Consider the following 12,655-nt stretch of genomic DNA (forward strand, 5'->3'; position numbering starts at 1 on the left):
GCAAAAATAAGGAGAAACAATGCATTTCTCCTCGTTTCGCCACTTGAAGACCAGGGTTTTCCTGGTCTTAAATTTGGTGCTAAGCTCCTATGTATGCCACCATTGTACATAGGGTGCAAGTACAATGGGTGTTTTGGTGGAATGCCCACCACAACACCCACTGCACGCCCCTTTCATGCTAAACATAGCGTGAAAGGGTGCCTTTCGTAGAAGGCAGCGTTAAGCCACATTAAGTGTAAATAAGGGAAGGCCCTATCGCCACGGGAACATCACAAAAAGTGACGTTCCCATGACGATAGGGGCTTGTACATATGCCCCATGGTTTGGTAATTATCACAAATATATTTTACATTATGGGGAACAATTGTTTGCTGTGTTTCCGTAATATGGGATGCACCATGTTGATTTTTTGCACATTTAAAATGTAAAGGTGACACTAGGTTTGAGGTAAAATCCCTATTATTTTTTCTGTATTCTCTTTTTCCACTTTTAAATTGTGGTACATTGATTTTCCAATCGTTTTATGTGTTGTAAAATGTTCCCTCTTGGCTGATAGGTTGTAAATGGTTTCGCTAGCTACTGGGCATCTAATTTTGACAATCTATTGTAGGCTCTGTCAAGTCTTTCAGAAAAAATGGAAGACTGATCCATTCATGTTGCTGAGGGATGAAGCTACTGTGCATGAACACAGTGAAGAAAAGCTAATAGATTCAATGTGGTTTGTAGAACTTGTTTTTGGTGTCTAATAAGGTCTACTGGTTTACCAGCACAACCTTCCTTTTAATTTTTCTGTTCAACTCATGTGGCCCAATTGCCAAAAACGTACGAGGTGGAAGTAAATCCAGCTGAAAATATTTGCAGCTAACCTTCTTGAACTTCCAGTAAGATTCGTCCAGCCCTCAATACTGGACCAGAACTTTGTTATGTATTCAATGATTGTATGGTATGTTTTCTAAAAAAAAAGATACATTTTACAAAAGTTGTTCAGAGTTCTAGTGAGGTTTTTGATTACTTACATTTGGTAGTGTTTTCCCTTCATTTTTCAAAACTTTTTTTATTAGTAACACCTCCTAAGCTCTTTTCCAACTGAATTACTAGTCTCTTAGGATTCTTAGGTGATGTCTCTTTCTGTCTATTTTCTTGCCTTCCTTCCCTGACTGGATTCTAGAGTAAAGATGCAGGCATCAGAGCGTTGGTTATGTTGGATGAGCAAGGAGGTAAGCAAATAGTACCTTGAATAGAACACATTTCTAATTCACCAGATATTTAATGCTCATTTACACTGGCACTTTCTGCACAGGCAGCGGAAGCACCCATTACATTTTGCTTGTAAGGTGTAACTACTAGAGAGGGTGATTTGAAATGAAAGAAGGGTCTAATTGTGTGTTGTACAAGTACCTATGTACCTTTCAGTGGTATGGGAAGTACTCCGAATAAAGGAAATGTATTTCTGCATTAAGATCATCTTTCAATCAAGTGTATAGTTGTGAGAAAGAACATGCATCAGGTGGGCATACTTGAGATGAAGTCTACTGCTGTCAGAATACCATTTTCCAATGACATCATGTGCTGCTTGTACTCATTGTGCCTTAATATACATCCCACCTGCCATCTTGACACTGTCTCCCAACTGCAACGTGGCTCAAAATGAAACTGCCTCTAATCACTCCATAGATTCTTTGCACAAAGTTGTTACTCTTTCCAGACCTTGAATCTGAGTCTCCACCCTCCTGTATCATTCTAGCTCTTTGCTGGCACAGTTCTACTGTGAAATATCAAATACTGCAACATAGTTTGCTGTCTGTATAAAATAGGATATCTGTCTATCATGTGCAAAACAGATGGACTCACTGAAAACACATGGGTGACTATTAACTGGTGAGGCAAACTATCTAACAATTGCCTGATTTGTGTAAGATGTAGGATCATGTATTTCTTGAAAATGTGTCTGTCAGGTGGGGATTCAAATGTTCAATATAAATAAAAAAGCAAATTTTAAATTTAGCCTAGAAGAACCTACCTCTCTCTACTTAAAAATGTGCAAGAATCATACTTGAGGTTGTGTTTTTAGGCACAGAAATTAAAACACAGAAAACCAACTGTTGCAAAAGTGTATCTTATAATAACTATATGGACAGTTGGCACATGTCACTTGTAATCAGACAAACATATAATGATGCAAACATGTCTGAAATCTATAATTACTTCTATCATTACTTCTTTCAGTTTGTGCATTACATAATAATAACTGCATTTCCGATTTTCCATGTTGCAAAATGCACCAACTAAGGGTGCACTTTCCTATGTACAGTCAATGTATGGCCTTAAATTCTGTTGATTTCATTATGTAGTCAAATCACTTTTGCAGTCTTTGTTTTGCTACATGTCATAAACAGATAATAATGGCAAAGGCATTGATGTCATAACACCTTAATTCAAAGGGGATGCATCAAGTCTTCGAGTCAATGAGTGAGTTATCTTTCAAACTGAGAAACACCTCTCCTGGGTTGGATTTGAAAAGTGTATAGAAAAGCCTTCTTTACCAAGCTACTACTTTTCCAATTCTAGACTGAAGAAGTAGGGTGTCCTTCAGGGCTCTGTTATATAACAACACGTCATGAAAAACAATATCAACATACACATATATCAACCAAAAATATTGAAAAAAAAATATTGCAATCCTAAAATTAAACAGTAAAGACACAAATATCAATAAAAATATTGTTGAAAAAAATAGCTAAAATACAACAATAATGTAAATAAGGAAATAACATATACCAATTATGCATTACAACTAAGGAAACACACCTACAACCATTAAAGCCGAAATAGTAAACACAGGAAAATCAACCTAATTCTAAACAAAACAACAAATATTGAATTAAATACATACATATATTAATGAGTCAAAATAAATTTAATACATAGTAAATATACAACAAAAGCACCAATTGGAGTTTACCATAAGTGGAATAACAAAAAAATGTAACTAATCTCTAAACAACCTATCAAATTAAACCTAAAAACAATTAACTAATAGAAATGCTTTTGGAATGAAAAAAACTGTATAAAAAGGCCCTAAAACACAAAAGAACATGCTTCCTACAAAATAATCACTCAGTCGGATTTCAAACAAGCAAAAGAATACTTTGGCAGGTTAACAAACTACTAAATACTACAAAGTGGGGTTAAAAATGAATGGTAGCTAACAAAAGTAATACCTAAAATTATATTAGATAACAAATGATTGGACATTGATTTTGAAATATAAAAAATTACCACATTAAAGGTAAGTATTGTACCCAAAACACAAAACTAAAATTAAAGTAGAAATAATGTTTTAACATATTAAGACATAGTAAAAAAGAACCATCTAACTAGATTTTACTTTATAAAGCAAATTATTGTAACTGACAAATGTCTTCCTCTCTGCAGTCTGCACCAAAAGAAAACTGCACAAAAAAGAATACCAAGTAGAACTGCAAAGTAAAATCAACCAACCAAAACAAAGTAAAGACAGCATCCAAAAAGTCAAAATGTGCACCTGCAATATAAAAATGGTAAAATAAATATATTATGTATTGTTTTTTAAAACATTTAGGTGCCTGATTACGATGTTGGGCAGATGCACCACGGACTCAGGACCAACCGAACTCCGGTTGGCGGACCCGACACCACCTTTACAATGCAACCGCACATGGTGCGGTCGCATACTCCCATTTCCCTAAGGGAGCTTGTGCTGCAGCCGTAAACCGGCTTTAGGACAAGGTTCCATGGAGAAATGGGAGCCTGTGTAAATCCCTGCACCACATGGTGCAGGGATTAACAACAGGGCCCCATAGGTGGCCTGAGGCCCCCAAATGGAACCTGCAGAGACATGGGGGTTTGAAAACCAAAGTTGCTCTTCAAAAGGCTTTTCTTGTCGGAAAGCCCGACATGAAAAGCCTGTCGCAAAGCGATATCTGAATCCCCAAGGCGTGAATGCGGTACATAGGGGATTGTAAGTGGCTTCCGACTGGCCGACGGGCCCCTTGAGCCTATCGAAAGCCAGTCTGTCTGATGGGCTGGTTTCAGATCCGGCAGCCTTTATCATAAGAAGGCTGTCGGATTTGAAACCTACAATGTGAGTTGGAGGCTTTCCAACTCACATTGTAATAGGCCCCTAGACAGAGATAGAAAACAGCAAAATAGATCAGATCCAAAAAGGGGGAGCTGTTATTAAACTATATAGGTTTCCTTATAATAAAGACAGCACCTCAAATGAAAAACCACACCGTAAATGCACCAAATATTATTCAAATGCAGTGTATGGCAGCGCTTTTACAGAACACGAAATAGTTGAAAGCATTAGGGAACATAATCATTCTCCTAATATTACTGAACTAGAAGTCATAAATATTTTAAAGGACCTAAGAGAGGCCTGTACAAGCTCACAAGAGCGCAAAAAGGAACAATAAGTACAAATATTGTATTATTCATCCCATAACAAGCAACAGGCCATCTTAATTACCAGAACATGTGAAACCGCCTGCGAAACACCAGTAGCAGCTAATAAATATGAAGATATAGACATACCTCAACACTTACTTTACTAATCACACATACAAATTACACCTTTTTACTATATAACAACTTTGATAATGTTGAAAAAATTATCATTTAAGCTACCTGTAACAATTTACTAACCCCAGTGTAATGTAACATGTGGATGATGAATATCACTTTTAAGACCTGCACTCCACCATTCAGTAAAACATACAAATTACATGGTCAGTATCAAAATACACACATAACAGATGTCTAAGCACTGCTATCTAACTAGCAAAGTGCAACCTACAATTGAATGCTAACAATTATAAAACAACAAACTTATAACTATAACTCACAAAAATTAATCATAGATTTTGAACAGGCAATGATTTCGACTATCACTCTAAGCAGAGCATATGAAGACACATACAAAAGTCCACCCTGAGTATAGAATATGCAACTAACCTAGAGTTTGCACACACACACTAAAAATCTTAAAAACTGTAGCATATATCCCTGTAAAAGAAGTCATGAAACATTTTTTTTACAGAGTTTAATATAGCGCGAACTTGACCCAGTATCGCGTATCAGAGTGCTTTACATAGCACCAGTAGCGTTATATGAGGACATATTCATTTTTGTTAGGGCCAAGGGGGATTAAGTGATTTTCCCAGGATCACAGGATGTTCAGCATCATTGCCGAGACTTGAACCATGTTCCCCAGATTCGATGTCGACCGCCCTAGCCGTTAGGCCAACTCCTCTCCCCAGGGGATATTTTAATATGCTAATTTAATCTCCCTATTACCAACAACATGAAACAAAGCTTGCTCTAGCAACAGATAATTTTGAGATTATTTGGGTTGGTCTTCTACACTAATCAGGCCCCAGATGCCAATCCATGTACCACATTCCATGGTGGAATGTCTATCACAGCACCATGTCACACAAAGCAAAACAAAAATAAAGCAGTGGAAGGATGGCACAATGCCTTCCAAGAAACTCTTGGAAGAAGCCACCCTGCATGCTACCAATTCCAAGACATACTTAAAAAGAAGAAAGCCACCAGGAGCTAAGAATGGAGTAATCCCTAAACCAACTCCACCCAAACTATAAACAAATGAGTGAGCACCAAGCATGTAAGTAAGACAGTTTGCTAACATCTCAGGACTACCATACCTAGACTCAATACCCTACTTAAACATACTGAACAACAACATCAGTTCGCCTCCCTAAAACACAAACACTCATCCTTTATTATTAATTATTTCTAAATATTATTTGATGTGCCTCTGCAGCAACTGCTGTCCCGCCTGCCATCCTCTATGGATTTTGCCTTGAATGGGCAGGACATATTGTTCCTACTGCCCCTCAAGTGCAGGTAGAACTTTACCTACTGCAACAAGCTGCTATATTCCCTAAACAGACTTACTTCTTTGCGTCTGGCCACCAGTGCAGCCCTCTGGTGCCGTGCCCCTTTCCATGGAGGAGATTAAGCTCTCTGCAGTCCCATGATCTCCTCCTTCCAAGAATCCCTTCTGCAAGGATTTCTGCGAAGTCTATATTAATCCCACTCTAAGATGGCTGCCACCATTCTGGACTCCGCAGGCCTGTTCACAAGCCAATATGGAGAAGCCACATGTTCTACTGCAACTTCCTGTTTCTAGATTATAAAAGGGGAAAAACCTTACTAATCTTTGGGTCACAACACTTCGAGTAATTCATTGTCATGTTTGCTCATTCCCTGAAAACTCCATTAAAAAAGGCAAAATGATGAAGAAAGAAAATATAATCAAATAAACTGCAGAAAAATTGGCAGAATTTTTTTTAAAAAATACTTCCATCCCATAGAAATACATTTTAAAATGTACTATCTTTATTAATGTTTATAAAACATTAAGGCCCTAATTATGGTGGCAAGCAGACTTGAGTCTGCCCGACACCGTTTCAGTGTGGGAACACCTTATTATGATGCAACCGCAAAACTTCCATTTCTCTATGGGAGCTTGTGCTGCGGTCGATTTCTGCTGCCAGCACAAGCTGCCATTGAGAAATGGGAGTTTGTGTAAATCTCTGCACCGTGTGACAGGCACTCGGTGCAGGTATTTACCGGGGAGCACCGTAGGTACCTCCAGGCCTCCAACTGAAGACCTCTGACAGAAGTGGGCCCTGCTAGGGGCCCCCTGAGTTTCTTTCCAACTGGCTTTCCATGTCGGAAAGGCCAACATGGAAAGCTTGTAGGAAATTGACCTCCTAATCCTTATAGCGGAAACGCCATTTTAAGGGATTATGGGGTGGTTTCCGACCGGCCAATGGGCTCCTTGAGCCCGTCGGAAGCCATCCAGAATGACCGGCTGGTTTAAACTCCGACCGCCTACATTGTAATTAGGGGGTCGGACTTTGAACCATGGATGTCGGTCAGAAAGCCTCTGACGGTGGAAACATGTTTTATGTGTACATATATATTGCAAACTACTGAAAAAAATATAAAACAGCTTTTTTCAGTACTTTTCAATATATTATAATGTTTAGAAAATCTAGGTAATGTAAACATTGCATGTTTATTAAACATGTCTGTACATTTGATAAAGTTTTGGAGTTTAGGGGGGGTCAAATTTACTGTTCAAATTTAAAACATAAATAAATTGCGGTAAGTGTAGGACTTTGAGGTGGATCAGATTTAATATTTCCACTCCAGACTTAACCACACTAGGGAAAGTGCTGTAATTGTAGGTTACAAAACTAACTACTGACACAAAATTTCAGTAGACATTCCACTTAATATACTACAGAAAACCAATTTAGTTATCACACAAAACCACATGGCATGCATGAGGTAAATTGAGAATGCCACCAGCAAATGAATACAAATAAAACATGTGAACTGTAAATTTACATTTGATAAATATAATATTTTATAATTTAATGAAACTAATTAAAACAAAAAAAACAATATTTTGAAATTTAACATTAAGTTACATACATTTTAAACCCACATTGGGAACAATTATACCCAAATTGCAAAAAAAACCTTTGTTGAAAGCCAATATATATTAAAATTGATTAAATCAATTTAATTTAGGAAATAATTTTTTTAAAGTTTTACATTTCAGCTCACAAAAACCTTTTTAGAAAATTATATTCAGAAAAACATTTCCCCAAATAATACAATTCATAATTTTTTTTAAATGTTAGCAAAAAAAGTACATATAAAACCTTTGCATAGATATAAATACAACAAAAGAAAAATGCACAGATCTAATTTCATAAAAATGCATTTTTATAACAAATGTGTGAACATTGAGAAAAGTGACACAATAACAATTTTAAATATAATAAAAATTAAAACTTTTTATTTTTATTTCCCTTTGAACTCAACATCCAACTCCTAAAATTATTAGATCAATCACACCCTTTTAGTCTTCAGCTTTTGAAACAACCAACACCAAATAACAAAAGCATCATTAGCACATTACTAAGTGCAACCCATTGAGTAGAAATGTAAGAACGTTCTAATGCTTAATTGCAGTAAATCTGCAATACTGCTTAAATGTTCACTTCACTGGAATTTCTCTTGCCAGTCTTCATCAGTGGTGCCTTTCGTGACTCAGCTGTTGTCAAAGCTTTACAAGTACAGATGGTAAATTTGCTAGGTTGAACACTATCAGTAACTGCCCCCTCTAGTTGATGTCCTGCTTCACCGACTATGTTATTGGAATATTGAAACCAATACACAGGAAACGAACCTGAATCGCAGGCTCCAAAGTATGTTCCTCATAGGAGTATCTCAACTAGTTAAGCAACTAAAACATTCTCTCATGTTACTATCCACAATTTACAAAATCTTTGACTTGACACTTAACCTGGCCGTCTATTAAAAGTTGGAGAGGAGATTTGGTCAACTATGCACCTGGCACTATAGTTTGAGCTAAACATACGTTAAAGGTTTTTAAACTGAAAACACTTGTTGTAATTTCTTGGGTCTGTCAAAACGTAAGTGTCACAAAGTTGACTGTAACGCAGGGATGGTCTTTGTTTCCTATCTGCAAACATAGTATTTTTCATTTTTGCTGTGTATAGATTTCGCTTAAATTGGTGCAGAACACTGAATACATGTGCAGGGCATTCCTACATAGACAGGATAGCATCAGGGTCAGGAACATCAAGAAGAAAGCTGGGGTTACCTCCCCAGTGACAAAAGAAAGGGGAAAAGCATGCTTGGTGGTTTTATAATTGAATTCGGCTAACCAAAAGTGTCTAGCCAAGAGTCCTTGATGGGCTCAAAACAGTGTATATGTTATTGCATCTGATGGTTCACCCTTTAACTTTGATTACCTGTTTGAACACTTAGGCTATAGTCAACTGAAGTCAATTCTGTATTTTTTAGAAAACCCCTTTCAGAGATGAGACCTGCATGTAGGCCCTTTACCAGAAGTAATGTTAGATGGTAGGCCATGCAGTTTGACTACATGTTGCAAAATGCTGGATATCAGGTGTCGGGTAATAAGTGTTCCCTTCAGAAGAATAAATGTATAATTTTGGTGAACAGATCGACTAAATCCAGTGAAATGGAAGCATCCCAGGAACCCCAACTTTATTTTGCCTGTTTTCTCAGGAACATAAAATCTGGTCTAGTGGGGTCAGGGTCTGGTTGGCCAAGATGGCAGATGTGCGCTTCTGCCCTGCAAGAAGCTGGAACTGTGATCGGGGTGTGTGCCGGGCCCCAGGAGGAGTGGGTGCAGTATCACAGAGAGGCAGAGACAACGGGCTGTACCTGAACCACCAAGATGGTGCCTCGGACTGAGGACTGTGCCCGGAGTGAAATCTGCAGCCTTGGTGGTGTCTGCCTCTTCCCCAGATGGCTGGGTGAGGGATCTGCTGGCTGGGAGAGTTGCTGGGACCCAATGTGGTGACTGTGGCGTTTGGTTGCTGGAGTGTGGACAGGTCACACAACTCTGACCGGATAGGCCCTCTTGCAAGCATAAAGTGGGGCAGAGCCTGAGCCCAGTGCTGGTCTGAATCCCCGAGCCAGAGGAATGAGGAGGGCCTGGACACCCTTGATGCAGAACTCTGTTTGCCTGTAGGAGTTGGTGAGAGCTCCCGAGCTGGGGCCAGGACCTTTCCATAGGGAGCCCATTAACTGAATAGAAGACCTGGGGCCTAACTTTTCCAAGGCCACACAAGATCCTGCTGACACTCCACAAGAGACCGGTGAGGGTGCCAGGACCTCCCCAGCTTATTGAAGGGATGCCCGGCTCCGAAGTCCCCTCCTTTCTACCTTCTATTTGCTTTTTGAAGTGTAGGCATCTGGTTTTCCCCGATCCTCCAGAGATCTAGATGGCACTAACGGAACCAAGGAGGACCCCAACAATGTTCGGGGCCTTTAGCAGTGACGCCCAGCCTCTGTCCACCGGGATCTAACAGCTTGAACTGCCCTCAACAGCGACTCTCCAGGACAAGCAGATCAGACCTCCACCCACTACCTGTTCCCGCAGAAATGTGGGCTGAAGTGGGAAGGAGAGAGCCCTATAGGACTGCTTGGGTGAGAGATCATTTGCAACAACCAAGATGCCTTTCTAGACACAACTTCAGGCTTTGATGGGTAGTGACAAGGGTCTCCAAGCACAAACCAAAATGGACAAATATGCTTTCCACATGAAGGTAGCAAAAGGCCCTTCGGGGAAAACTCTCACAACTAGATCCCGCACAGTGGAGACAACACGTCTGTAATACAGTAGGTGGTGGATGCCAAGATTGGGGAGGTTCAGGTCGACATGTCCCTAAAAAGACAAGACCTCCGACTTGTGGTAGACCGAGTAACAGAAGCAGAGATTAGAATTTCCGGGCTGAAAGACACAGCCCGGGAATTCTTCTCTGAATTAGCACGCCTATCTAAGTCAGCGAAAACATTTTCCCCTACCGAATGGAGGATGCTGCAAAAAGGGCTCGTACCAAAAATGTCTGGTTTATTGGGTTTCCAGATGGAGCTAATGGCTCCTCACTGGAAACACTTCTGCAACAGTAGATCTGGTCCTGATTGGATGATGTCTACCTGTCCCCCTCTTTATAATTGAGAGAGCCCACAGGTCTCTGGCTCAAAATCCTCGACCGGAAGCCCCACCTCACCCTATGATTGCCAAATTCTTGAGCAAGGGATGCCATCCTGAAAGAGGTTAGAGCGAAGGTTCACTTAATGCATCACTCTGGCCATATTATGATCTTCCTGGAGTACACCTGTCACGTCCAATCACAGCGAAGCAGAAACTCCAGAATATGAATCTCTCATATATGCCCCTCTATCCTACATGGTTGCTGGTGCTTCATGATTCAAAATCATACTTCTTTGATACTCCAGAGGAGGCATGGACCTGGCTTATATAGCAGCGACCTATTGCACCAAACCAGTTTCCAAGACAGCAAACGATCACTCCCCTGAAGTCAGGGAGGTGGGTACCAGGGGGACCTACTGAGGCGAGGCATAAGAACTGATCTAGAAGGTGAAAACAGGATAGTGAAGTCTCCATGAAGTCTGAGCAGAATGCTGAAGGCACAATGAAGTCAATGAGCCTTAAACGCGGGAGACGCCCTCAGGCGCCAACACCACTGAACAACAACTGGTGACTAGGCCGGGCCCTAGGATGGAGGAGAGGTCTGCTGTTGGCCTCTTTATATGACTAAATATTTCACACCAGTACAAGTGTGTCCTACTTATGTACTTTTCTCACATCACCCCTCATGAGGAGCCTGGGGTAGGTAAATTGTTTTCACCGCCTTATTACACCTATGGCGAGTTTAGTCTGCTAGTTTTGGAGTTTGGACAACAGATGGATCGGGGAGGAAAATAAAGTAAGGAGGGAGTTGGGGTTTGGGTTCTCTTTTGTTTGTCTGGTTATTTTGCTTATTCTTGCTGTTCATCTACTTTTATTAACGAGCTTACACTTCACATACCTGCTTAAACTCTGCGAGACCCTCTGTCGGCTCTGCCACTATGACTTCCCTAGCATTGTGGTACTATCTCAGTTTTTCCTTGTCCAACACCAATACCAGCTACCATCACCACCAGGCATGCCTTCAAGGGAATGGCATAGAACTTATTTGCGTGTCCGGGCCTTATTAAGAGAGAGGGCAGTAATGCAGTGTGCACACAGGCATACCCCGGTGATCTTAATGATCAAAGAAACTCACCTCCAAGGTCCTAGGTGCCCATTCCTAGCTCGCTGGGGCTACTACAGAGTGTTCCATGCCTGATACTCTTGGGGCTCAAGAGTGCTGGCCATACTCTCTACACAATATTGCCCCTAGTAGTAACCAGGGTATCCAAGGTGTATATCCTTAAGGGATCCTTGTAGGGCTCCCCCCTACAATTTGGAATGTGTGCATGACTACCCTATCTTGGCCAGATCCACACTAGTGAGCCTCAGGGAGCTCTTACTTGCCCTACAACATAGGGTGACGATCTTAGGGGGAGACTTCAATCATATTATGACCAATGAAAATTGGCAAAGACCCACTGAGGCATCACAAAGGATGGGAGGGTTTGGCTGAGTGGTCCAACAGATTGGGAAGTATGGAGAATATGGCCTCCTGGACACCGGGAATATACACATGTTTCAGCAGCGCATGGCTGGCTGTCCTGCATTGATTACCAGTTACTCTTGGCCTCCGATCTCATGCATTAAGCAGCTTTACATATCCTTCCACATTACATATCCTTCCTGACAAAGATCACCAAGCTATAATAAACAAGAATGATGGCAGTGGTTTCAAAGAGAACAGTCAGCACCTCTTTTTAGTTTGCACATGTGCATCACAATACGTAATTTGGCGTGCTCAATGTCAACACTGTGCCATCCACAGTGTCACCCAGTGCAGATCAAATTATAGAAATACTAAAAACATAGCACAGCACAACCAAAAGTTACAACTGACTATCAATAGTCAGCAATGTATTTAATTACAAAATGCATGGTAAATATAAGAATCAGTATAGCAAGATCCTAATCATAGATGGATAATTTTTCAGAAATGTTTACACATAGTTGTAGAACGTAAACAGCCGACCGGTGTTTCGTCGATAAACGACTTTCTCAAGGCCGTCGGCAAAACAATATGACAAATTGTTTGGT

General features: G+C 40.3%; 1 protein-coding gene across 1 annotated transcript in view; it reads left to right on the forward strand.

Annotated features, from left to right (window-relative positions):
- Nucleotides 1–12,655, forward strand: part of LOC144761865 (synaptosomal-associated protein 25-like) — a 332,753-nt gene that overhangs the window by 230,981 nt on the left and 89,117 nt on the right. Inside the window, exon 4 of the mRNA XM_078647085.1 lies at nucleotides 1,169–1,217. Within this exon, the coding sequence (XP_078503211.1) occupies nucleotides 1,169–1,217 (49 nt within the window). The remainder of the gene's footprint in view (nucleotides 1–1,168; nucleotides 1,218–12,655) is intronic.

The sequence above is a fragment of the Lissotriton helveticus genome, chromosome 6 (genome assembly GCF_964261635.1).
Source record: "Lissotriton helveticus chromosome 6, aLisHel1.1, whole genome shotgun sequence".
Lineage (NCBI taxonomy): Eukaryota > Metazoa > Chordata > Amphibia > Caudata > Salamandridae > Lissotriton > Lissotriton helveticus.